General features: G+C 43.6%; 2 protein-coding genes and 1 long non-coding RNA gene across 6 annotated transcripts; 2 read left to right on the top strand and 1 right to left on the bottom strand.

Moving 5' to 3' along the window:
* Window positions 1–113: 113 nt before the first annotated feature.
* On the bottom strand, window positions 114–14,140 carry LOC130838335 (uncharacterized). Its single transcript, XR_009049655.1, has 3 exons — window positions 13,977–14,140; window positions 3,087–3,183; window positions 114–431 (listed from the first exon to the last, which is right to left on the bottom strand). It is a non-coding gene; the product is annotated as an uncharacterized LOC130838335 (long non-coding RNA).
* Window positions 2,721–12,704, top strand: MAGOH (mago homolog, exon junction complex subunit). Its single transcript, XM_057711211.1, has 5 exons — window positions 2,721–2,852; window positions 5,742–5,800; window positions 7,008–7,118; window positions 10,946–11,028; window positions 12,440–12,704. The coding sequence occupies exons 1-5, from the start codon at window positions 2,765–2,767 to the stop codon at window positions 12,537–12,539; spliced, it is 441 nt and encodes a 146-aa protein (XP_057567194.1). The 5' UTR covers window positions 2,721–2,764; the 3' UTR covers window positions 12,540–12,704.
* CZIB (CXXC motif containing zinc binding protein) lies at window positions 14,084–19,582 on the top strand. 4 transcript variants are annotated; one of them, XM_057711241.1, is made up of 8 exons: window positions 14,188–14,210; window positions 14,392–14,475; window positions 15,510–15,566; window positions 15,926–16,007; window positions 16,217–16,248; window positions 17,558–17,635; window positions 18,364–18,429; window positions 19,322–19,582. In XM_057711241.1, the coding sequence occupies exons 3-8, from the start codon at window positions 15,510–15,512 to the stop codon at window positions 19,397–19,399; spliced, it is 393 nt and encodes a 130-aa protein (XP_057567224.1). In that variant the 5' UTR covers window positions 14,188–14,210; window positions 14,392–14,475; the 3' UTR covers window positions 19,400–19,582. The 4 variants fall into 4 exon arrangements, with proteins under 4 accessions (XP_057567206.1, XP_057567215.1, XP_057567224.1 ...); XM_057711223.1 differs by lacking the exons at window positions 14,188–14,210; window positions 15,510–15,566 and adding an exon at window positions 14,084–14,167; XM_057711232.1 differs by lacking the exons at window positions 14,188–14,210; window positions 14,392–14,475 and adding an exon at window positions 14,095–14,167.
* Window positions 19,583–26,559: the final 6,977 nt, after the last annotated feature.

Here is a 26,559-nt window from a genome sequence, read left to right as displayed (position 1 = left end):
AAGTAATTTTAAAAAGCCACCTGTATATGCGTGTATATATATATATATTTAAAGACATGAAGGTTTTGATACTTTTTTACAAAAATTACAAGAGAAAACAAATATCTGTACAAACCATGTGTTTTCAAATAGCATTTTGTTCTCTACAAGCTGTTGTTGATGTGGGGTAAAGTACTGGTTTGCAAACTCCATCGCATTGTACCCAAATGAATTTTCCTTGTTTGTCTTCCCCCAAACAGCCCCAAATGACCGTATTTGATGTAACAGGCATGTTAGAATGTTGAGTCACACTAACCATTTCTGCTTTTTGTCTTGTTCTTCTGCGTTCCGTTGGCTTCTGTACTCAGTCCCCTTTGCAGTCTGGTTTCTCTTCCGGAGGCAAAGGGTGGTGTGCTGCATCTCACTAGTTGTACTGACATCATCTTGGTGAACTAAAGACCAAATGTGGACATTTGTAAAATCGGTGCACTGTTTCTAGAGAGAGATTAAATTCATTTTTTAAAATCTGAAAGTACTGTGATGCTTTAATGAGGGGGAGTGAATGAGATTGTGAGAGAAAGACTATCAGTATTATCGTTCCCATTTTAGAGATGAGAAAAATGAGTGAAGAAACTGCCCAAAGTCAGTAGTTATGTTTAGTGCCCCCAAAGTACATGTAGCACATGTGGTTTCTCTGCCTCGATTTTCCTTCTCTCCCTCTTCATCTGGCTGACTCCTATTTGTCCTTGAGTACTCTGCTTAGGAAGCCTTCTCTCAGATTCAGACTCAGACTCAGACCTTTTTTTCAGCACTTTTGATATTTGCCGTATCTGCAGATGCCCAGATTCATCAATTATAATTTTTATAATGTCACTCTTGGAAAATAACCTTGTGGTAATTACTCAATGTCTCTTAATACTTAACTCCAACTACCACCTCAAGATTGTTGTGAGGTTTCAAAGAACAAGCGCTTGGAAACAGACTCAGCCTAGGGGTTGACATTTATTAGGTGCCTAGTTGCTGAGACCAGCTCGGCGACTCGAGGTGAGTGACGGGTGCCGCAAGCTTGAAGAAAACACAGACACAGACTGAAGAGAAAGATGGGACCGGGGGACTCAAGACCTCTAGGATCAAGAGCCTTGCTGATTGATCCCACGTTGCTTTTATTGAGTTCTCGGCATAGCCTAAGGGTCTAACACTCCCAGGTTAATCCCATAAACAATCAAAGGCCTCACATGACTGGGGCAATGATCTTTGTTTGCCTCCCGGGTCCGATTTGAGCAGGTGTGGATCTGAGCAGGGTGCGGATTTGAGCTGGGCGTGGAGAGCAAAGCAGCCCTGCGGGCAGGAGACCTCTCTCAGGATTAAGGGTCTGTGCCCCACCCCTGCTGGCCCCTCTGCGGCTGTGCCTGTCTTAGGTTGTTCCTCCCCTGAGGAATCTTACCCGTCTCTGGCTAACCAGCCATCCTCCAGGGCCAAACAGGGTGATTATGAGGAATGCAGTGAGAAAGGGGCTGCGCCCCCAGAGAGGGTCAATTTTCTGCCTATGGCCCCATAGTCTCCACGCCCCACACCCTTAGCTCCTCCACTGCTCAAGCAGGACATTCTGCATCCAGTCGCTCGGCCCACATACTTTAACATTTTCAAGGTTTCAGAAAGACTCCTGAATGTCTTCCCACACCTAGTACACTGTGGATCTCTTCTCTTTTTTGTACCAGTCCCTTGTTACCACCTACATCCAGTGGGTTTTTTTTTTTAATAAAATGCCTTATAGTAATTTACAGCTTACAAAGTATTTTCCAATTTCCAAGACATTGTTTCTTAACCTTACAACAGTTCTGCCAGATGTATAACATTATTATGCTCATTTTAAAGATAGGAAACCTGAGGTCCAAAAAGTTCAATCAGTTCACCTTTGGTCACAGTGAATCAATACAAATCTCCAGTGACTTTTTCCCCCCATCACACCCACTCTCCCCTCTGCTACCAATGCTTTTTCAGGGGGAAAAGTAGTAATGGCAAGACTGGAAATGAGAATCAGAGATCACTAGCCCGAACACAGAATAGTGTAGTCATAGTCGCCAGGCCTCCCACGAATGATGCCATTTCAGCAGTGTCTCTAGAACCAACTCCATTTCCCCTCTGGTTGGAACTTAGATGAACTAAAGCAAGCTTCTAATAATTAGGAGTTTTGTTGCCCTTGGCCTAACCAAGGAGGAAAATTTTTCTACAGCCAGAAAGCCTTCACAGAGGTCAACCACTTTGGTCTGAAAAGACAAGAGTCTCTTGGGCAGTAATTCTCAATGCTGAATCACCTAGGGAGCTCTGCAAAACAAAAACAAAACAAAACAAAACGACACCAACACACAGCTCCACTATGGGAGATTTTGGTTGAACTGGTTTGGGGTAGGGCCCAGCCACCAGTATCTTTTAGGTGCTCCGAGGCGACTGCGCAGGCACGGCTGAGAACCACTGTTGGGTAAGCAGTGCTGGGGAGTGCCCAGGAGAAGGTACGCCGACCAGTCACCGCCTCTTTCCGCCTCGGGTTGAGGGGCCGGACTGCACAGACCCCGCCTCCGGGGGAAAGGAGCTTCCTTCCGCCGGGAGGGGCGGAGCCGCCTTGTCCCACCTCCGGGAAGGCGGGGTAGGGAAGGGGTCGCTCCGCAACGGGCCGTGGCGTTGCCGGACGTCACTTCCGTGCGCCGCCGTAAACGTCAGTGTCGGGCGCGTACGGCGGCGGTGTGGTTTGCTGTTGAAGTTCGGTCTTGGTTGCCTTTTGCCAGCCATGGAGAGTGATTTCTATCTGCGATACTACGTGGGTCACAAGGGCAAATTTGGCCACGAATTCCTGGAGTTTGAGTTCCGACCCGATGGTGAGAGAAACCTCCCGTCCCCCGGGGAGCGAGGACTAGGCCTGGGGGCGGGCGAGTGGGGAGGCCGGGGGTCCGGAATGTACGAGGAACTAACTGGAGGAAGAAGGGACACATGGCTGGGAGGCGCTGATTTGGAAGGAACGATCCTATGTCCACCCCACTGGTTCTTTCCGTGTGCAGGGACTTTTGTTTAGTGACGTTTTTGATCGTAATGCTTCATTCAGCGAACATTACCTGAGCGCCTGTCTTGTGCCAGGCTCTGTTCCACAATCTGGGATGCAGGAGTGAACGATAGACAGGCTTCCTCTCTCATGGAACTTGTATCCTCGTGCTGGGAGATCGTAAACAAAAAAGAAGATTCGAGATAGTGATGAGTGGTCAGTGAATAAAACAAAATGATGAAATAATTGCTGGTGGGCCGCTTTTAGAAAGGGTAGCCATTGAAGAACTCTGAAGAGCGGATGTCTGAACTGAGCTCTGATTGACAAGAAGGAACCGGACTTGTGAAGCTCAGGAAGAAGAGCATTCTAGGCAGAGGGAGAAACAAGTGTCAAGGCTGTAGGGCAGAGATGAACTAGGCATGTTTCAGGTGGCCAGGGTGGCTGAAGAGTAGTGAATTCTGGGGAGAAAAGTAGGAGATGACGTCGGATAAGTAGGCAGGGGTCACACCATGTCTTTATAGTTCATGGTAGAGTTTGGATTTTTTTCTAAGTGCAACAGGAAGCAATTGGAAAGTTTTAAGCAGAGATGTAATCTGTTCTTGAAAAAGTATTGTGATTATTAGGTGCAGAATGGGCAGGAATGGAAACTACTTAATAGGAGATGGTTGCAGTTGTTAAGACAAAAAGGATGTTGGTTGGGACTACAGTGATAGTAAAAGTAGAAGGATTTAGGGTATTGTTGGAGGCAGAACTGAAGGGACTTTGCCAATTGATAGGATTTGGGGAGTGGCCGGTATGGTGAAGGAAAAGCAGTCAAAGATGACAGAAAACTTCCAGTAAATGGGGGCACAAAGATGAACTGACAAGCCCCAATTGTGGAGAAAGTTTTGTTAACAATAACAAGACAGTGTATTGAGTGTCGTGGTAGAAAGAAACAGAAAAGATCCTGAGCAGGAAGAAGACACCTAACCTACCCTGAAGGCTTCCTGCATAAGATGACACGGGGAAGGGGGGTGTGAGTCTTTAGTAATGTGCAGGCGTTGGTTAGGCAGATGAGGCAAGAAGGCATTTTGGACAGCATTAACAGCAAAGAGGCTGAAAACCCAAAACGTGCGTGGGATGTTTCAGGCAGAAACCAAGACAGTTGACCCTGGAACAACACAGGTTTGAACTGCATGACCCTTATGCGCAGTTTTTTAAAAATATTAAATATTACGGCACTACATGATCCACAGTTGGTTGAATCGAGGATGAGGAACTGTAGATACTGAGGAACCGCAGAAGCAGGGGGCTGGCTGACTCTAAGGTATACTCGGATTTTCGACTGTAGAGGGTGGGTGCCCCAACCCCCACGTTGATTAAGGGTCAACTGTAGTTTGATTAACTCCAGCTCTGTGAGAGGACTGTTGTAGGAGTGAGGCTGGAAAGGGGCTCAGCTTAGCAGTAAGCCACATTAAGGAATTTGGATTTTATCAAGAGGGCAGTGGGAAGCCATTGTCAGTATCAAAATATTAGAGCAGTCTGATCATATGCCTCTTTTAGTATGTCACTTTGTCCACTGTATGGAGAATGAATTGAAAGGAGAGAGACTTGAGGCAGAGAGACAGTGCAGTGAGGCATCAATTAATTTGGCTCTTTTTAGTGTGCCTTCTATAGGGAAATAATGATCTCCTCTGTTTCCTTTTATCTTCTTCATATCCACCATATATATATCCATATTAGCCTGTTGGATGCACATATGCACAAAGGGCCTTGTATACTAAATATGCTCAATAATAAAACCACAGCTCTTCCATCATAGGGATAGATCAGAGTGTTTCACAGTCATATGTTAATATATGCAAAAAGCATTTTACAGTTTTCAGAAGTTTTCACAGCTCTTTTGAGCCTCAGAAGGCCCTGTGTGCAGGTAGGTTATCAATTACTCCTATTTTCAGCTGAGGACATTAACCTGCAGCGATGATTTGCCAGTCACAAAAGAGTCTATTCTTTTATCACACCTGAGCTGCCTTTTGCAAGAATTGTAATTCATTGTCAGCTGTATCTGTGGCTGGAAGGCTATTTAATAGTGTTGACTGAAAAAAAAAAAAAAAAAGCACAACCTGTAAGATTGAGAATTATGTTTTATTCAGCGGAAATACTGAGGACTTAAGCCTGGGAGACAGGCTTTCAGCTTTGAGGGACGGTTCCAAAGAGGTAAGGGATGAGCCAGGATATACAGGAGTTTTTGCAAAAAAGACAAAACAAAAAACAAAAAAACAGGTAGTCAGAACATCAAAAGATTACTATTAACTACTAATTAAAGAAATACCAGATATCTCAAGTTAATGAAGTTAGCACTTTTCTATGTATGGGAAGATGCTCAGCTTATTGAAATCATTCCTTTGATATGCACCTTAACTATCTAGGACCAGTATCCTGTTTTTTCCATCCTGAATCTCCTCAGGGTGCACCCATGGGGAGGGGGCTAGGAGTGGTGTGGCTGCAGTGGCTGGTGGCTTGATGGCTGCAGCATCCTTTGTTTACTGATAAGATACTCGACATACTTTTTCCACAGTAGCCTAAAGTGACAAACTTATTTACCAAAGATGTAAATAGTAAAACTATTAGACACTTTGAATGGAAAGTTAGGATACATTATAACCAACAGCTGATAGTCTTGGTAAGCTAATGATGCTTTATTGATATGTTTTGATTATATATTGAATTTGTTTTTTGCCCCTCACAGGGAAATTGAGATATGCCAACAACAGCAATTACAAAAATGATGTCATGATCAGAAAAGAGGTAATGAATTTTGAGAGGCTTTCACTCATTACCATTTAGCCTTTTATCCTGTTCTTGTTCTTTCTGGGAGCAGTATTGAAAGATAAAAATAGGGAAGTATAGACAAGTCTGTAGATAGCTTCTAAAGTTTTTTTCAAATCTTCTTTTAGCTTATATTTTCTTTAACAATGCTGAATCGATAACTGGTAATCATTTGAAGTCTTGCAAATCTTGGTTTGAACCCTGAATCTGCTACTTACTAACAATGTGACCTTGGACAAACTTTCTGGTTGAACTTGATAAGTCTCAGTTGCTTCATCTGCAAAAACAGAAAACCTACCCCCCCTAACTTAATGTTTGATATATTCCCTGGTAACTAGCACTCAATAGAGCTTTTAATTTGCATTTGAATGGGGGAAAGGGAGCATGGGAAAGCAGTTAACATCACTGAATGCATGTTAGATGCAAGCATGACATTAAGTATTACATCTGAGATCTTATTTTAACCCTTATTGTAAGCCTCTGTGAAGGGTGGTATTATATATGCTTTACAGATAAGACAGTGAAGGCCCAGATATTAATTATGGGACTTGTTCAAAGTTACCCCTCCTAGTAAGAGATTGAGCAGGAATTCAGACCTATGCCTCCCTTTGTCAAGTCCGTCTGCTCCATTTTGGCATGATTTCTACCATATCATTAAGGTTTCATCAAAGCTATTCTTTCCTTTTAACCACTTTGTCACATTTGAAAATGTCTTAGCAGTCAGTATCTCTTCATACTATTATATTTAATTAGCAGTCAGTATTATGCTTACCCATATGTCAGCATCCTCACAATTTTTTTTAATGTGGACTAATATGTAAAATGTAAAAGACATGTCTCTGCTTTTCAGAAGCATGTCATTTAGTTAAAAATAACCAGAGTTACTCACAGATCTTTTTGGGGGGGGCGCAGGCGTGAGTTTAGTAGGTAGGCAAGGAGTAGGTCCATGTGAACAGGATGTGCCAAGAAACAGAAATAACTAGATGTGGAACTGAGGTGTAGTCATTGCGCACTTCTGACCCTGCTGACCTCTTGGCATGCTGAGGTCAAGCCGGAATGTCTTCCCACTTACAAAGGTGCCAGAAATAAGTTTTCATGGTGGTCTTTTTTTTTTTTATCTTTCATCACTGAGTCAGAACATTGCTTAGGGATACAATTTAAATTCTGTTTTTTAACTTGCTCTCAGGCTTATGTACATAAAAGTGTGATGGAGGAACTGAAGAGAATAATTGATGACAGTGAAATTACCAAAGAGGATGATGCTTTGTGGCCTCCTCCTGACCGAGTGGGCCGGCAAGTGAGTATTGTAGCAACTATCCACAGTGCAGAAACCTTACAAATAACGTGAGGTTTACTGATCTGTGTGTGACGCTGAATATACTCATGTATGTGTGTGCATTATGGAGCCCTACACAGAGCAGATTACCAGCACCTTGGTCTAAGGAAGCACTGACCCCATACGGAGGATCAGGGAGAGCAAGTGGTGGTGCTGACCACCTAGACCCCAGCCCTGAATTTCCTCTTGTGATCCCTCCCTTGCTTCTCAGAGTATTTGCTGCCCGCATTACTTACTGAGTAACTACTATGGACAAAACATTGTGAAGATACAAAGATAAATAAAACATAGTCATTTCAGCAATCTAATGGAAAATCATGCAAACAACTAAGTATACCTGTTTAAATTCATGGCTTAGATATTTATTCTGAAAACACTGTAGTAATTAAAATCTAAAAGCCACTGTCATATTTGACTGAATTAAGAGGAAAGATTCTTCTTTCCACTTTAATGCTGCCTTCCTAATCCAGACTTCTAATTGATTTCATTGTTTTTTCTTTTATCCTGTACAGCCCATTTTTAACTTCCTGAAGCCAGAGTAATCTTTTAAAATGTAAATCTGTTTTTATATTCCACTGGTTTTAAACTGTCCAGTGGCTTTCCACTGCATTTAAAATAAAATCCAAACTCCCACCTTACCTTCTACCATTCTCACCATCTCTCACTGTGTTCAAACCTCACTGGTCTTATTTGTGTTACTCAAATACAGCTAAATGGTTCTTAGTTTAGGACCTTTGCATTTGCTACACGCTGCCTGGAACATTCTATCCAAGAATGTCTTTATTATTGAGGTCTTCAAATGTCACTTCCTCAGTGATGTCTTGCCTGTCTGTCCAATCTAAAATGCCTTTCCCATCACTTAAAAAAAAAAAGATCTGGTTTTTATCTTCGTAGCATTTATCATTGTCTGAAGTTGTCTCATTTGGTTTTCCTTGTGCATCCCTCTTCCTCCTCTACTACAACAGACATACACATACACTTGCAAACTCCTTCAGTACAAGGATTTTACCTATTTTTTTTCACTGTTATATCTCTAGTGACTAAAATAGTGCCAGTGTATAGTAAAAGCTCAGTAGTAATTTATTAAATTAATATGAAAACTCACATAAACTTATTCTAATTAACCTCAGAATGATGGGCCAACTCTTAAGGAAGAGTGAAAAAAAATCTTATCCTCAGTACTTACTCAAGTTAATTTTTTAATTAATGTTCATGAGATCTTAGTTATACTATTTATATGTATTTGGCTGTAGGATTGAGAAAATTTTCAGCTTCATTAGCTCCTTCAACATTCACAATAGTCCTGTGAAGAGGGCAAGGCATACTCCTATATACCAGCAACAACCTACTGGATAGTGTACTTAAAAACAAAATCCCATTCATAACAGCAACAAATGCTATACAGAACTTGGGAGTAATTTAACAAGAATATACAAAACTTACGGGAAAGGGCTTTATAGAAGAACATAAAAATATGTATCATTTTTGTGGATGGGAAGACTCAATATTGGTTTTCACCAGAATAATTTATAAATTCATTCCAATTCAGATCAAAATCACAACTGGATTTTTCCTAAAACCTAACAGAGCATTAAATTCATGGAAGATCAAAGGGACAAGAGTAGCCAAGATAATTTTGAAGATTTCTTATAAACCTATAGTCATTTGTATGGTGATATTGCCTCAGGAATTGACCACTAAACCAATGGGACAGAATAGAGAGCCCAGAAACATTAACCCATGAATACATGGAAACATGGAACATTATATGACAGGTGGACTTTCAAATTAGTAGAAAAGGGATGGTCTGTTTAAACAAACTATACCAAGATGATTGGCAGTATATTTACAGAGTATTTTTTAATTAGACCATTTATAGCAATAAAGCAAAATTTTAAAACAAAAGAAAATATAGACTGTCTTATTATTTCTGGATAGAGAAGTTTTTTTAAACTCCTCAAGGGAAAAATATTAGTAAGTTTGACTTCTTTAAATTTAAAACATTTTTATCTAAAGATATCAAGATCATGTTGAAAGATAAGCCACAGATTAGAGGAAGATATTTGCAAAACATAAAACTGGCAAAGGCTTTCAATCCAGAATATATAAAGAACTATAAATTAATAATAAAAAGGTAAGCTAGTGGCAGAATGTGTAAAGGTTATGGATAGACAGTTACAGAACTGGAAAAACAAGTGGCCAATAAATTTAAGAAAATATTTACAGTTTTATTTGAAAAATGAAAATTAGGACAACAGTGAAATACCATTTAGACCTATTAGAAAGGAACCAAGTTTTAAAAAGGATATGAGAAAGGAAAGGAGGATTCATATATAATAATGGGAATAACATTGGCACAACTATTTAGGGAACGATTTGTTAGTATCTAGCAGAGTTGAAAATATGTTTACCTTACTTCTAGGAATTTCCTAGAGAGATTTTCACATATATACAGGAGATTCATAGAAGAATATCCTTGCCACATTGTTTATAGAAACAAAAATTGGGAACTTAAGTCTGCTTCAGTAGGCAAATGAATATTCTAAAGCATTTAAAACTAGTGAACCTGATGTACATAAAAAAAACTGTTGAAAACAAACAACAAAATAAATGAACAAACCAAACAAAACCACATAGATACAGAAAACAGTAGTGGTTACCAGAGGCAAGGGGGTGGGGGGGTGTTGCAGAATGGGTAAAGGGGATCAGGTATATGGTGACAGATGGAAACTAAGTTTTTGGTGGTGAGCGCACTGTAGTATATACAGAAGTAGAAAGAAAATATTGTACACATGAAACTTATAAGCCAATTTTAATTCAATGTGGGAATTCCCTGGTGGTCCAGTGGCTAGGACTCAGTGCTTTCACTGCCATGGGCCCAGGTTCAATCCCTGGTCAGAGAACTAAGATCCCACAAGCAGTGCAGTGTGGCCACAAACAACAACAACAATAAAAAGTGTTAACTCAATAAAAAACAAATTAAAAAAAAAAACCTTTGTTGAATGAAAAAAGCAAAAAAATACATCTAGTATGAGCATTCATGTAAAATTTTAAAAACATACTACCTAATAATATAAAACCATGAGTGGAAAGAACACACCCCAACTTCTGGGGAGGCAGGAAGGAGAATAGAGTGGGAGGTGGATCTAAACTTTGTAATATTTCTTGAAATCGGACACAAATATGTTAAATATTAACATTTCAAATCTGAGTGTTAAGAAGTAGAGCTCAGTAGGCTGTAAGTTCCTTGGAGGCAGAGATCTTTGGTTTTTCTTATCTGTCCCATAGGCCCCCCTCCACTTTCCTGCCCAATAGATTTTTTTTTTCTTTTTTTTTTTTTTTTTTTTTAAAGATTATAGTACTTGTTTCACTCTTTAGAAATTCAGACCCAAGGGCATTATCAACTCAGGGTCTGGAATTCTTTTCCTTGCCCCATGTTGCCCAGAAAAGTTAGATTCTTGGTATTTGTAAAGCAGATTTATACATGTTACTCCACATTGTTAAAACACCTATGCAAAACATGATATAAATTCTTCCAAATGGTGGAGCCTCACAGACACAACTTCCTCTAAGAGTGTAAGTTACTCAAGGGCTAAACCAGTATTTATCTCATACCAGTTATTTATCTGTTTGTTTCCAGGACCCAGCACAGTTCAGGGCTCAGACTGAACTGGTCTTGGTACTGTGGCAGCTGCATTAGTTTGTGTGATTTGGCAGAGGATGAACTGTTCTCCTGTGTGATTGATGAAAAATCCAATTCAGCTTGACATGTCTTTTCATGTTTCTAGGAGCTTGAAATTGTCATTGGAGACGAACACATTTCCTTCACAACATCAAAAATTGGTTCCCTTATTGATGTCAATCAATCCAAGTAAGTACACATGATCCTTATATCCAGATATGTCTGTTTTAGAGCAGGCTGATATGAAACCCTTAGCCAAATTGAGACCAGTATGGTCAGATCTGGTACAAATGTAAGACAGAATCAGTGAGCTTTGTCCCCCTCAGTAGAGAGACTCCAAATTATTGGGATGGCCAAAAAGTTTGTTCAGGGTTTTCAGTAAGATGTTACGGGAAAACCCAAACGAACTTTTTAGCCAACACAATATTTTCAAGGGCTTGCTCTTTTTGCTTTTGGTGTTTTAGTCAATCATTTGCTAATAAGAGCTTCTCAGTGACACATGTACAGAGTAATGCCATAGGAGCAGCCCAAGTGGGTAAGAATCTGGCCAGAACAGAAATGAAACATGAAAAAACAAGTGCTGGAAATAAACTGTAGAATCAGTGAGTCTGAACACCTTCCTCGTATTAGCTATTCAGGTAGCACATCTTTTTTTTTTTAAGCTGTCTGTTGGAGTATTATTGCTTTACACTGTTGTGCCAGTTTCTGCTGTACAACAAAGTGAATCAGCTATATTTATACATATATTCCCATATTCCCTCCCTCCATGACTCCTTCTCACCCTCCCTATCCCACCTCTCTAAGTCATCACCAATCATTGAATTGATCTCCCTTTGTTATGCAGCAGCTTCCCACTAGCTCAGATAGGATATCTTAAAGCCTGACTTTAGTGAAACTGGAAATGATTTAGAATAGAAATTTTAAAATTCATTTTGTTGGTAGGGTAAATTATAAAGTTGAGACATGAATCTGCATGCCACAAAGAATCCTTAGAATTTGGCAGCCTCTTTGGCTCTTGTGCTTTGAGGATTTGGGATTAGATATGGCTCACTTTTAGTACATGTTGGGCATAACTGTCTTGCTGTGAACAGTCTCCTTGTTCTTACCCAGTTATGCTGTAGTAAAATAAGTTCTCCTAATTCTGGAAGTAATACATGCTCATTGTAGAAAATATGGGAAATACTGAAAAGTAGACATGTGAAAATAGCCCATAAACTTATCAATTAGATAACCATTAATCTTAAAGTATTTCTTATCTTTTCCCTGTGCTTTAAAAATATATACATAGTCTTTTAAAGCACAAAAAATGTAATTGAGATCAATAGTCTGTTACTTTAGTCATGATTTTCTACCACTTAATATAAGCATTAACTCATTAAAAAGAGACCTTAACATTTAAAATTACCTCATAATATTACAGTTTAATATATAGCATATAGGCTTTTTCTTCCTTTTGGACACCTGGTTGTTTTCAAAGTTTTAATTCTGTAAATACCTCTATGAGGAATATCCTGGTACATAAATAGTCTGGGTTATTAAATGGTATTTTTTTGCTGATTTTTCTCCGCTTTTTAAACATTTTTTTCCTCTTGCATTTTAGGGATCCAGAAGGCTTACGAGTATTTTATTATCTTGTCCAGGACCTGAAGTGTTTGGTCTTCAGTCTTATTGGATTACACTTCAAGATTAAGCCAATCTAGATTGAATATTGGTGTGGACACAAGGGGGGTGGGAGTGCTTCTTTTAATTACCATTATCAAGACATTTTTGTGTATATCAGGGCAATATTTTTTTTATACACTAAAACGATGTCTTTAATAAATACATAACAAAATGCAGTTTTTATTAAAAAGATCCGGAACATGTGAACTCTTCTCAATTACTTTTTAACACTAACATCCTACGTGAAGTGTTGCCAAAAATCTAATCAACTCTGTACACATAACTACCACTTTACAGGAAGTAAGAGAATAGAGAAACATGCTAAAAAATATGGTGGAAATCCAGTCAATATCCAGAGGATATTCCAGGACAAGGGATCTGATTTCTTCAAAAAAGCTGCAAACAAAATAAATGGCAATGGAGTGGGAACCTATATATTAAAAGATTTGAGAGACACATAATCAATACATTGTTTGAACCCTATTTGGATCATGATTCAGGAAATGTAAAATCAACATCATTAAGGAAATTCAAACACTGGATATTTGGTACTACTGAAGTATTGTTCATTTTTTAGGTATGAAATGATATTTTTGGGTTTTGTTTTTTTCACCCAGCTTTATTGAGATATAATTGAGTTTGGGGTTTTTTAAATCACCTCTATAGGTATATCTGAAGCTACTTCAGTATGGTGGGAAATAGTTGGTTTAATACATTATAAGGGATAAAATGCCTGATCTCATTTTAAAATCGGAATACCAACAGCCATTAAGAAGCGACGTAGTTGGTATAGTGTGGGGATTTGTTCAGCAGGTAAATCTGCAGGAACCTAACAGGGCAGCAAGTTAGGTGCAGATCTAGGACCTGAGATGTCAGGTCTGCTATAAAAGGGTACTTGGGGCAGTCAGGTAAGCTCGTGGCAAAGTAGACATCCTAAAGAGTCAATCCAAATTTTAAAGAAACTAGACCTCAGGAGGCTGTAAAAGTCTCAGACAGGCTGTGCCTTGTGATGCTCACAGCTCCAGTATGGTGTGCCCTGGACAAGAGCACAGGTTCAGAAAATGTATGATAGAAGAATAAACCAGGAACCCAAAGAAGAGGCAAATGAAGGAGTGTCCAGTCTTGGGGACCACAGTGAGAAGGACATGTACACGAGGCAACCCTCTCTGAAGGGTAACCTGGGGAAAAGAGGAAGGAGCAGTTTAAAGATGAAAAAGGTTCCACCTCCCAAATCTACGAAGCCGGCTCTGGGCAGGGTGAACCAACATGATCTAAGAAGCCTCAGAGGGCAGGCAGGGACCACGCGCGAGGCTGGGCGAGGGAAGGCAGGGTCTGAAGGGCAGGAAGAGGACTGGGCAGAGGTTTCGGGGCAAGACTGTCTTGTTTGCTGCGGTATCCCTCAGACTAGCCTGGCGTTCAGTAAATAATCTGGAACTACCGATTGCTGGAGACAGCTTTCCGCGGGCTCAGCCTACCTCCATACGATGACTTCGCCTAAGAGAAACAGCCAGGTGCACGTAGGAAGCAGCGGCGCCCGAAGGCCCGCCCCCGCGCCCCGCGCCCCGCCCAGAGCCGCGTCCAGGGTGCGCAGGCGGCGCCCGCCGTTTACGACGGGCCGGAAAGCAGCGGCCGCGGCGAGCGCCGGCTGAGCCGAGCCACTATGGGGGTAAGCAGAGGCGAGCCGCCGCCGGGGCAGGGGCCGCGAGCTGGTGAGGACCTGGGAGGCAGGAGCTCGCGCTAGGAAGGAGAGAGGGGAGTGGGCTCGCGCTGAGAAGGAGCGGGAAGGCAGAGCTCATGCCGGGGGGAGGAGAAGGGCGGGGCCGGGCGGGGGCTAGGTGTGGGGCTGCGCAGGCGCTGTAGACGCAGTCGCCTTGGCGCTCCTCCTTTCAGAAAATCGCGCTGCAGCTCAAAGCCACTCTGGAGAATGTAACCAACCTTAGGCCAGTGGGCGAGGACTTCCGGTGGTACCTGAAGGTAAGGCCGGGGGGGCGGGGCTGCAGACATCTAGGCTGTAGGCGCTTAGAGGCGCGGGGCGGGGCGCCAAGGCCCGGGGCGCCTAAAGGTTTCTCATCCTGATCTCACTGGTGAACGGAGCTTTCTCTCCGGCAAGGAGAAATCCTTATTCAGTGTTTCTATTTCTTCTGGGTAGAATTTTATGTTTGCTTTTTCAAGTTTTTACTGGTAAATTCTTAATTGGCAGTGTCTTGAAATATCTTTTCTAATTTTTCCCTCCGTTAACCCTTTCATGCTATATAAACAAGCACTAAACGAAAGGCTCCTTGAAGGGATCTTGTGATTATTCAGTAAGAATAATTTCACCTCTTTTGTTGATTGAAATCTTTTAAGTTTGTGCATGGCTTACTTCCCCATCCCACATTGGTAAATCTGGTACTCTAGTTGTATGGTCTACAGAGATCCTTGTCTTATACTGAAGAGTTTGAGGCCTCTTACTCTTCCAGATCCCGGGGCTTCTGAACTGTTTTTCATTTAGTCTAAATCCCAGTATCCTTCAGTACCTGGCAAAAGCCCTATCTTTCAGGAATCCTTCTCACCTCCTTTATTTCCAAATATTTTGAAGCCCGAGTGCCAGGGCTTATTTGAGGAATTGATGTTCCCTGGCTTCAAAAAGCAGAGTCTAGAGAAGGAGACAAAGAAAGAGTAGCAATGGGGTAATAAGTAATTTAACCAGGAGCCTACAGGGCCTGTAAGAACAGAGTGAGCTCCTAACTCAGCACGTGGAGGGGGGGACACAGACGACGCTGAGGCCCCGTGAGCCTTGAATGCCTAGCCTGACTGGGCACTTAGAGGAGAATGAGCAAGCCAACATGAGAAACACTTTGCCCAGAGATATGTCTGGTTATGTCTTTATTGGGGCTGGTTGTAAGGATGAGGTAAGGTTGCTGACAAGAAAATTATGAGCCTGCCCACCTCACACTGTTGTTACCCTTCCCTCAGCATTTGCGCAACTGAGCCAACTACTTTACTAATACTCTTTTCCCCTCCCCAAGATGAAATGTGGCAACTGTGGTGAGATTTCAGAGAAGTGGCAGTACATTCGGCTGATGGTAACCACTCCCCCCCCCACTATACATACTGTATATGAACACACATAGGCCTCTGGGCAGGGATTTGTGGCCCTTACCTCTCCCATCTTTGGACCCCGCTTTTTGTGGTTGGGGAGGGCAGACATTGATGTGATCAACCTGGGAACAATGGGCTTTGGGATGTGAGGCAGAGTTCAAAATCAAGGGGAGGTCCTTTCCTCAGTCTCAAGAAGCCTTCCCGGGATTCTTGTCCTAGCAAGTTGCTCACCCTGTCTGGGTCTTGGTCTCTTCAACTGGATAATAAGTGGTAGGACAGGGTCTCCTGAGGACCCTTACATCTGACTGATATGTGACTAGAGGTTCTGTTTACTGCTTGCCAGGACAGCGTGGCACTGAAGGGAGGCCGTGGCAGTGCCTCCATGGTCCAGAAGTGCAAGCTGTGTTCGAGGGAAAACTCCATTGGTAGGTTGGCCACAGATACTGACCTCTGCCAGGCTGGCCCACTGCTTTGGGGTACCAGACCGAAAGCATGCTCATGTCACCTGTGGGTAGACCCAGGCCTGAGGTACCCAAGCCTCTGTAGTAGACTCTTGCCCAGAGCCACATCGGGGTACCTGGGTGGGGCCAGGATATGGACTCAAATCAACTTTGTCTTCTCTTTTGCATTTCAGAGATTTTGAGCAGCACCATCAAATCTTACAATGTAAGTTTCCTTGCAGTGGCAGGCATGGTGGGATTAGATCGAAGCTGGGAACTAGGAGGCCTGGGTTATAGAGTTATACCTGCACCAGAGTGACCTGCCATGGAACTGACTGACTTCATGTACTTACTTGTTCATTCATTCAGTCAGTCATTCATTCACTCTCAGTCATTTATTCACCTAACACTGACCGAGTGCTCGGAAGGAAAAAGACTCATAACCAGGCTGTTGTAGTGCCTTCTTATAAGTGCTGGGCTGTGGGAGCTTAGGGCACCTCTGACCCAACCTGGCCACTCAGTTTCCAGCACTGGGAACACTTGCCTTGTCTACATCTTAGAGGACTAGTGACCCTTCTCTGAATCCATGAGTGGGACAGTCCTTTGGTGCATCCATCTTTGATATTTGATTTTATTAGGTATTTATACGTTGCTGTTTAACAAATTAATCCAGAGGTGAGCGAGAGAGAGTGTATGCTCTGGGTCTGTGTGTTTAAAGAAGAGCGGTTACTTGTCTTCATCCATTCCTTATTTGGTATTTTTGAAATATGTCTGATTTATGCCAAATTCTCAGCTTTGTCTTGAAGTTAAAGGGAGAAATCACATAAGGACTTGCCCTCAAGTAAATCATATCTAGTGGAAGAGACAGGCCAGTAAGCAAAAACCAAACCAGGGCCAGGCACATGGCTGGTGTGCAGGAAGCATTCCTATAGTAAATGACAGAATGAGAATGAATGTGTGGGTGTAGTCCTTGGGGTCTCTGGGCCCAGGGGTCAGGTAGGCATGAATTTCCTGCCTATACCACCCCTTTAAGTGTGCCCCCTCCACATGCATATCCTACTTCAAAGGCTTTAAGTCAGTCCCTGCCTTGACAGCATGGCAGGTGGTTAGCAAAAGGCCGCAGCTAAGTGTACTGGGGCCTTTTGGATGATCTGGAAACCTTATAGCTTAAATTCTTCTTCATAGTTTTTATTTTGATAGTTTTATCTGCTATCCATTGAGCATAGTGTTGGGTCCTATGCTGGGCACTTTACACTAGTTGAGATTGTCACAATAAACCTGTGGTGGTTTCCTTAGCTCCATTTGACAGTCTTAGGCCCAGAGGAGAAGAGAGGCAGAACTGTGTCTGAGCTCACATCCAGGCACCTCGACCCCAGAGTCCATGTCCAAGGAGGTGTCGTGGCGAGCAGGTGCCAAGGCAGGCTTTTTCCAGAGCAGGATGAGTTGCTCCTGAGTCCCATTCTGGGCTCACAGGGTCTATGGGGTCATCCTAAGGGCCCGGTTGGACCTACCTCCTCAACACGCTTCCTTTCTAGGCCGAAGACAACGAGAAGTTCAAGACGATAGTAGAGTTTGAGTGCCGAGGACTTGAACCAGTCGATTTCCAGCCCCAGGTGCGTGTCTTCCTGGGGAACCTATATCGTTGGGGGGAACGTATAGCAAGTAACAGCACAACTGTGCTTCCTACAGAGAGCATGGACTAGGAATTCTCCTTTCTAAGAATAATAGTTGTTATTTATTAAGCATCTAATATATGTTGGGCACCAGGCTTGTCACTTAACAATATTATCTCACTTAATCCTCATAGTAACCCTGGGAAGTTATTCATCCTATTTTTCGGGTGAGGAAAGAAATTCCGAGATTTTGCAACTTGCCCAGGGTGATACAGATAGTAAGCAGTGGAGCTGTATTTGAACCCACATCTACCAGACTCCAGAGCCAGTTCTCAGGCCACTTTATTTGTGTAGCATTTTCATCTCACAACCCTGTGAGGTAGGGAGAAGACACCAGTATTGTCATCCCCATTTCATAAATAAGAAAACTGAGGTCCAGAGAGGGAAGTGACACGCCCAGCGTGTTTCAGAAAATCAGGGGTAATGGGTTTACGCCACACCTCCTGCCTTCTGGGCCAGGGCTCTAACTTGGAGAAATCTCTCTAGTCCTAGGGCAGCTGCCAGGCTGTGAGAGCTCAGCAGTTATTCCAGAACAGTAGGCCACACTGCATTTCTGTCTTCCTGTGCCAAAGGTGTTGTGAGAAGGGCCAGTTTCCTGGTCAGGCCCCACATGCCAGACCAGTGCCTCCTTTCCCCCAGATTAACTGCCACCTTCCTGTCACCTACAGGCCGGGTTTGCTGCTGAAGGTGTGGAATCGGGGACAGTCTTCAGTGACATTAATCTGCAGGAGAAGGTACGGGACTTGGGGGCCTTGCAGGGAGCTGTAGGGCACCTGGTGGGAGTTACCCTTTGGGTGAGCAAGGCTCTTCAGCAGGAAGCTGACACCTTGGCTCTCGGGTAAACTCCGTGCTTTTTGTTGGTGATTTTGGCGGTTAGGATAGCCTCAAGTGTAGTGCTGAAGCGCTACTTAGTGTTCACACGCAGGAAGGCTGGGATGTGCCTTATGGAGAAAATGCATGTTAGATAAGCTTTGCTCAGGCGTGAGATACAGTGCTGTTGGCCGTGAGTTCAGTATTAGTGAATCAACTGTATATATATTAAATAAGGTGTTTTTAAACAGAATCAGATGCTCCCAGCAACCTAACCCTGTATTTCCCGTGGGAGCAGTGACTCAGTATTCATTAATTCAGTGTTTGTGGGGACTTTGTAGAACATAACTACTGTGAATATCAAGAATCAACTGGACATGCCACTGCCTTGCAGATAAGGAAGGCTTGTGATCAGACCTCAGAGGAAGGAAGGACAAAAACATTCAGTTTGCGTAGCACCTAGTAACAGTAGCTGGATTTACTGAGCTCTCATATGTGCCTGGCCATATGCTAAGTACTTTTACATGTGTTACCTCTTTTGATTCTTTCAACATTCAATGTAAATCTATTGCTCTTCCCTTTTTTTTTTTAATAGAGGACAGAACTGAGGCTCAGAGAAGTTAGTGACTTGCCCAAAATCTCACAGCTAGAAGAGCAGGAATTCAGGCCTGAGCAGTCTGGCTCCGTCCTGGATCAGACATCTTCCTGAAGATCCGAGTTAGAGCCTGAGCTGGGCCTTTTAAGTCCCAGTCCTCCACTCCTCGCGCTGTCTCAGGCTGCCTTGTGAGACTAACACTGCCATTTTTTTTCCCACAGGACTGGACTGACTACGATGAAAAGGCTCAGGAGTCTGTGGGAATCTATGAGGTTGCCCACCAGTTTGTGAAGTGCTGAATCCCCTTCCTGCACACTTGCCTCTAAGAACTGAAAAGGGACAGCGTGCCCCAAGCAGCAGAGTGCAGAGGCTGGTCCCGTCATCCCTCATCTCCTGGCAGCTGTCCAGGCCCACACAGCCTGCGTGCTGGACTCTGTCACAGCTTCCCAAGCCCCACCAATAAAGCCCCTGTTTGTGCTACACTGGTGGATGAACAGCCACTCTCCTCCCTCCACCTGCTTTCATGTTGGAGGGCTTTGATGGCTCTTGACACCTTCCCACAGTACAGAATCTTAGCCTGATCCAATTTGCAAAATAGAAGCACAGAGTTCGTAAGGGCTCTCAAGCTCTTGAGGAGTGCACAGGCCACCCCAGGGGATGAAAGGTGTCAAGCTCATTGGTACAAAGGGCAGCTGAGCCTGTGAAATGATGCCATGAGCCCAGTAGTCGTGAGCCAAAGCATCACATTGACCACCTTGGCTCTTGGGTAAACCCAGGCATCTCTGTTAGCTGGTGTCACTGCATATTCCAGGGCTAGAAGGGACCTTGGAGGTCAGCAGTTCTATCCTGGCATGAATCTTCTCTCTACAATCCCTGTCAGATGGTCATCGGGTCTTTGCTCACCTGCTGTGATGGGGCAATCCCTCCCACCAAGGGAATCCCTATGAAAGTTCTTCCTCATGCTGAGTCAGGCTCTGTGCTTCCTGTAGCGCCTCCTGATGGTCCTGGTTTGTACCCTTTGTGGTCACACTTCTGTGTTCTGCCCCTGGACAGCCCTGGAGGTGTGAAGAAAACAGTCATGGCCTCTGTATCTCATGGGCCTAGGTCCCTGGGTCTGAAGATCGCCTGCACAGTGGATAGAGTTCAGTGCACAGTTAGATCATGAGGGCAAGCTCACATCTTCATTCAAGTGACCCCATCATTTGGAAAACCTGTTACAGGAGACCTTATTCCTCTCCAGTGTTCTGCTGGAGCCTGGAATTCTTTGGAAGTAAAAATTACTATCTTCATTTTCTGAGTGGCCCTCTAGAAAAGGGTCTGCCCACTCCAAGGCTGGTTGTGGAGCTCTAGGAAGGAGATCCTCAGATGGCAGGTAAAGCTGGCCATGTCCAAGGGTGGCGAAGAGGTGCCTACCTTGTCTCCTCTCCAGTCTGGTAGCTATGTCATGTGTCTTTTAGGTCCCCTGTAGCCCCTGGGCCTGTGCTTTCTGCACCTGACAGAGCAGGGCTTCTTTGGCCTTCTTTAGCCAGCAGCTCCACCAGCCCCCACCCACTGAGAACGGTCCACTGAATGCAAACGAGGGAGCATCAGGCTGGATAAACAGCCTTCCTGGGTTTTAGCCTGTGTACCAGCCAGTATGCATTATTAAAGGCAAACACTAAAAGGATCTCAAGGTTTTCTTTGTATTGTAAGTTATTTTCTCATCTTTTAGGATGTAGAGGAACCCAAATAATAACAGATGGAAAAATAAAGTAGATTATGCCAATAGATGCAGAAAAAGTATTCGGTAAAATTTAACAACACATCATTAGCAAACTAGGAACAGAAAGGAACTACCCTCACCTCACAAAGAACACTTACAGGAAACCTAGAGCAAAGGAAACGTTTGAAGTGTCACATTTGAGATCAGGTGAGAGGAGGGTATCCTGGATTACACTACTCGTCATGGTTCCCACCCCCCCCAGCACAATAAGGCTGAAAAGGAGGAAATAACTCACTTTCCACAGATGGTGATTTTCCACTTAGCAAATCCAGAAGCATTAACAGGCATTGGATTTAGGATCAATATACAGAAATTAAGTGTATTTCAGTACACTGGAAACATGCAGAACAGAAAAAAATGCCATTTACAGCAACCAAAAAGTTCCCCCCAAAGTTACTGGGAATTAAATCTGTCAAAGATGTTCCTGACTGATAGGTTGGCCACGATGGCAGAGAAGAAAAACCTTGAGCTTACCTCTCGCAAGCACACCAAAATCACAACTGTTTGAGGAATAACTACCAATGAAATGGATGGAATCCTCCTGGAAAAGATCTACAACTAAAGCCATAAAGAAGGAACCACATGAGATGGGTAGGAGGGGCAGACTCACAATATAGTCAAGTCCCATACCCCCAGATGGGTGACTGACAAACTAGAGAATAATTATATTGCAGAAGTTGTTCCCATAGGAGTTCCAGCACCAGGAGGACGAGCCCGCAGAGCATTTGGCTTTGAAGGTCAGAGGGGCTTGGTTTCAGGAGTCTCACAAGACTAGAGGATATAGAGACTTAAAATGCACACAGAATCTCACATGCTCTGGGGACTAGGGCAAAGGCACTAATTTGATAGGCGCCTGGGCCAGACCTACCTCCTGATCTTGGAGAGTCTCTTGGAGAGGTGGGGGAGGGGTGGTGACTGTGGCTCCCTTGGGGACATAGCAACTGGTGGCAGCCATTCTTGGGCGCTGCTTCTACCACATGGACGCTGGTGCTGGTGGGCACCACTGTGGGTCCTTCCTCTAGCTCATTAGCACCAAGACCCGGCCCCACACGATAGCTTCTAGGTACCAGTGCTGGGACATCTCAGGCCAAGCAACTAACTGGGCAGGGACACAGCCCCACCGTCAGCACACAAGCTGTCTGAAGACCTCATGAGCCCACAGCCGCCTCTGGACACTGCCCTGCCCGCCAGAAGGCCCAGGGCCCAGCTCCAGGCACCAGTGGGTAGGCACCAGTCCCAGAATCCCCTGGGCCCCAGCACTGCCCTCCGTGAAGCCAGCTCTAACGTTTGGACCAGCCTCACCCACAAGGGGGCAGAAACCAGAGGTAAGAAAACCCCAATCCCACAGCCTGCTGACCCAGTCAGCCCACAGCAAACTGTCCTGGGACCAGCTGGGCCCCAGCCCTGCCCACTAGCAGGTCAACAAAGCTTTGGGATACCCCAGACTCCACGCAACTGTGTCAGGAACCCACCCCTCCCACCCCCTCAGTGATCTGACACCAGCTCTGAGATCCTGGAGCCCTGCAGCCAGACTCCAGGACCCAGCTCTGCCTGCCAGTAGTCTGACACTAACCTCAGGACCTGATTTCACCCACCGGTGGGCAGGCTACAGTCCCGGAGTCTTCTGGGCCATGGCTCCACCCACCAGTGAGCCAGCACTAGCCCCAGGGCCACGTGGGGTTCTGCACTCAGCCGCCTCGTGACACAGCTCTGCCAACTAAGGGCCAGCAGCCTCTGCATAAGGCAGGGCCCGGCGGCCAACTGGACTGGGGGCTACTCAAGCCTACCAGGATGCCCACAGAGCCTACCAAACAGAAAGACCTACGCAGCCCTCACAGGGCGAGACCCCAGAGCATATAGCTTGGGTGACGAGGGGAAGGGCTGCTGGGACACACAGGACATCTACAGAAGGCCACTTCTCCAAGGTCAGGAAACAACTAACCTACCAGATACATAAAAATACAAACAACAATTTAAGCAAAGTGAGGCAACAGAGGAACATTCCAGATGAAGGACTAAGATAAAAGCTAAGAAGAAGAACTAAGTGAAGTGGAGGCAGGCAGTCCACCCAAGAGTTCAGGATAGTAATCATGACTATGGGCAAAGAACTCGGCGGGAGGCTGGAGGCACAGGGCGGAACTTAGAAGCCTTTGACAAAGAGTTAGAAAATATAAAGAACAACAAACAGATGAAAAGTACAATAACTGAAAGGAAATATACACTGGGGGTGTCAAAAGTAGACTCAATGATACAGAGGAACAGATCAGTGAGCTGGAAGACAGGGTAGTGGAAATCACTAATGCTGAACAGAGAAAAGAAAACAGAGTGAGAAGAAATGAGGACAGTTTTAAGAGACCTCTGGGACAACATCAACATACTAACAGTCACATTATGAGTCCCAGAAACAGAAGGCAGAGAGAAAGGGGCAGAGAACACATTTAAAGAGATAATAGCTGAAAATTTCCCTAATCTGGGAAAGGAAACAGTCATCCAAGTCCAGGAAGCACAGAGAGTCCCATACAGGATTAACCCAAAGAGGAACATACCAAGACACGCTGTAATTAAAATGGCAAAAAATTGAAGATAAAGAGAGAATATTAAAAGCAGAAAGGGAAAAGCAAAAAAGAAAAAGAAAAAAAAGAATGGCATACATGGGAACTCCCATAAGTCTGTCAGCTGACTTTTCAGCAGAAACTACAGGCCAGAAGGGAGCGACATGATACATTTAAAGTGATGAAAGGGAAAATCCTGCAAACAAGAATACTATACCCAGCAAAGCTTTCATTCAGATTTTATGGAGAGATCAAAAGCAAGAGCTCAGCACCATCAAACCAGTTTTACAAGAAATGTTAAAGGAACTCTAAGTGAAAAAGAAAAGGCCACAAATAGAAACATGAAAATTACAAAAGGAAATTACGAAAGCGCACCAGTAACAGCAAATATATGATAAAGGTAGGAAATCATCCACACACAAAGCTAGTAGGAAAGTTAAAGGAGAAAAGTGGTAAAATCATCTATTTCCACATCAAGTAGTCAAGTGATACACAAAACAATTGGATGTAAAATTTGATGTCAAAACAGTCATCATGATGGGAGGAGAGTACAAAGGCAGGGATGTTAAAATGCATTTGAAATTAAGACATCAGCAACTTAGAACAATCACATATAGAGAGAGAGATTGCTATATATAAACCTCGTGGTAACCACAAACCAAAAATCTATAACAGATAAACACGAAAAAGAAACAAAAATGAAATTTTGCCATTTGCAACAACATGGACTGGGAGGGTATTATGCTAACTGAAATAAATCAGACAGAGAAAGACAAATACTGTATGATATCACTTATATGTGAAATTTAAGAAATAAACTAGTGAATATAACAAAAAAGAAACAGACTCACCGATATAGAAAATAAACTAAGTGGTTACCAGTGGAAAGAGGGAAGCGGGGAGAGGCAAAGGGGTAGGGGATTAAGATGTACAAACTAATATGTATAAAATAAGCTACAAAGACGTATTGTACAGCACAGGGAATACAGTCACAATCTAGTAACGGAGGCAGTTGCAGAAACTGAAAGGTGCTGCAATAAAGGTTGGATTGTCAGGATGCTCTGGGCATACACAGGAGGGGCACTAGGTAACTCAGTCTCAAGGGGTGGGGGGAGAGGGGGTGCAGTCTATCTGAAACCTGGAAGTTGAACAGAAGGTAGCTGAAAGGGCGGAGAGGGGCAGAAGGCAACTTCCTCAGGGTAAGAGAGGTGGGGCTGAAAAGATAAGCAGGGCCAACTCCATCAGGGCCACAGCTGTCACACTGGGGAGTGCGGACTGCTTTCCAAGGTAGTGGAAAACCACTGAGGAATTTTAAGCAGGGATATGATCAGGCTTGTACATGAAAAAAGTCACTGGCCACAGTGAGGAGAATGGACTGGAGGGAATGAGTGCAGTCTAGAGGCAGGAGGAGGGCCAGTTAGGAGCGGAGAAATAGACTCCACTTCTTGACAGGAGGTGCTGCAAAGTTACCTTGCAAAGGTGTGGGTGCCAGGAGGGATCACAACGGTGATCTCCAGCAATAACCCACTATGTGTCAGGCCCCTTGCTGGCTAAAACAGAAGTCAAAGCTGGGAGTAGCGAAGGATGGAAGAAGGGATGACCCATTCTTCCGGGGAGACCCCATGAGCATGGCTTCACGGGAGGAGATATTTGAGCTGGGCTAAAAAGAACAAAGAAGAATTTGGCAGAGGATGTGTTGGAGCCAATGGCATAAGGATGGAGGATGGCATATGCAAGGTACAGAGTCACAGTAAAGATCAGACATGTCTGAGACCAATGGGAGGCTTAGTGTGGCTGAAGCATGAGTGAGGAGGGCTGGTAAGGAAGTGAGAGGCTGCTAATGTGAATTTTTTTTTCTGCCTAACAACTGGGTATTGCACAAACAGTGTGATATCAATAAAGGAAAAAAGAAAAAGAAACATTTTCTTAAACCCCACCATCCTAGCTCCCAAACAGAAGTGTGTTTATTTTCCCCGTTCTATTTCAGGGCCTACCTACACACAGACATGTTTTATGTGGCTATAATCCTTGCACGGAGTTAACTTTATATTTACTGTTTTCCATTTAATATCATAAATACCAAATGTGATTCTGCTTATTCAGTGGCCCTGTCTTCTTTATAATGGAAGACTCCCAGAAAGAAAATATACTTGCAACCAGTTTTGCTCAAGCACTCCCTGGAGCTCTATTCTGTGCTGGAGGCTCCCTTCACTCCTCTGTGCATCGAGCCCCAGCTGTGCCTCCTGCAACACCCCAAACTCTCTCCCCTTCAGCACCCACCTGCTGTCTCATGTCCACCTCCTCCAATCCTGGCTGCCATGCCTTTTTTCAGTTATTCTGTGACATGAAGATAATTGGATAGGTGTCACTAGATTTGGAAAATATGTTTGAGGTGGTCTAACTTAAAACATAAGCTAATGAAACCCACAATGAGATACCACTTCACACTCACCAGAATGGCTATAATCAAAACAGCTGAAAACAAGTGTTAGTGACGATGCAGAGGAACTGGAACATTCACACTCTGCTGGTGGGAATGTAAAATGGTACAGCCGCTTTGGAAAATATCCTGGCAGTTCCTTAAATGATTAAACACAGTTACTACATGACCCAGCAATTCCACTCCTAGGTATATACCCCAGAGAAATGAAAGCACATGTCAGCACAAAGACTTCTACACAAATGTTCATAGCAGCATTATTCATAATAGCCAAAAAGTGGAAAAAACCCAAGTGACTATCAACTTATCAATGAATAAATAAAATGTGATCTACCTATGTACTGGGATAGTATTCAGCAATAAAAAGAAAATAAGTACTGATGCATTCTGGAACATGGATAAATCTTGAACACATTATGCTAAGCAAAAGGCCACATATTGTATGATTCCATTTATATGAAATGTCCAGAATAGAAAACTCTGTAGAGACAGAAGGTAGATTACGGTTTTGTCTAGGATTTGGGGGAAGTTAGGAGGCTGAGGGGAAAGGGGAGTGACTGCTAATGAGTACAGCCTTTCTCTTGGAGATGAAAGTGTTCTAAAAACATTTGATTGTGATGGTGGCTGCACAACTCTGTGAATGTGCTCAAAATGAGAGAATGATACACTTTAAATAAGTGGAATGTATACACGGAAAGTATATCT

This window comes from Hippopotamus amphibius, chromosome 1, assembly GCF_030028045.1.
Source record: "Hippopotamus amphibius kiboko isolate mHipAmp2 chromosome 1, mHipAmp2.hap2, whole genome shotgun sequence".
Classification (NCBI taxonomy): Eukaryota; Metazoa; Chordata; class Mammalia; order Artiodactyla; family Hippopotamidae; genus Hippopotamus; species Hippopotamus amphibius.
The sequence above is the reverse complement of the archived record's forward strand: the minus strand, read 5'-3'. Positions and strand labels throughout refer to the sequence as shown.

What these genes read in the sequence shown, in the direction of transcription:
- MAGOH (XM_057711211.1), top strand. Translation starts at nt 2,765, where the DNA reads ATGGAGAGTGATTTCTATCTGCGATACTACGTGGGTCACAAGGGCAAA. An exon ending in CTGACCGAGTGGGCCGGCAA is followed by an intron (nt 7,119 to 10,945) that starts GTGAGTATTGTA and finishes TCATGTTTCTAG; the next exon opens with GAGCTTGAAATTGTCATTGG. An exon ending in ATTGATGTCAATCAATCCAA is followed by an intron (nt 11,029 to 12,439) that starts GTAAGTACACAT and finishes CTTGCATTTTAG; the next exon opens with GGATCCAGAAGGCTTACGAG.
- CZIB (XM_057711223.1), top strand. An exon ending in GCACCATCAAATCTTACAAT is followed by an intron (nt 16,249 to 17,557) that starts GTAAGTTTCCTT and finishes CTTCCTTTCTAG; the next exon opens with GCCGAAGACAACGAGAAGTT. An exon ending in CAGTCGATTTCCAGCCCCAG is followed by an intron (nt 17,636 to 18,363) that starts GTGCGTGTCTTC and finishes TGTCACCTACAG; the next exon opens with GCCGGGTTTGCTGCTGAAGG.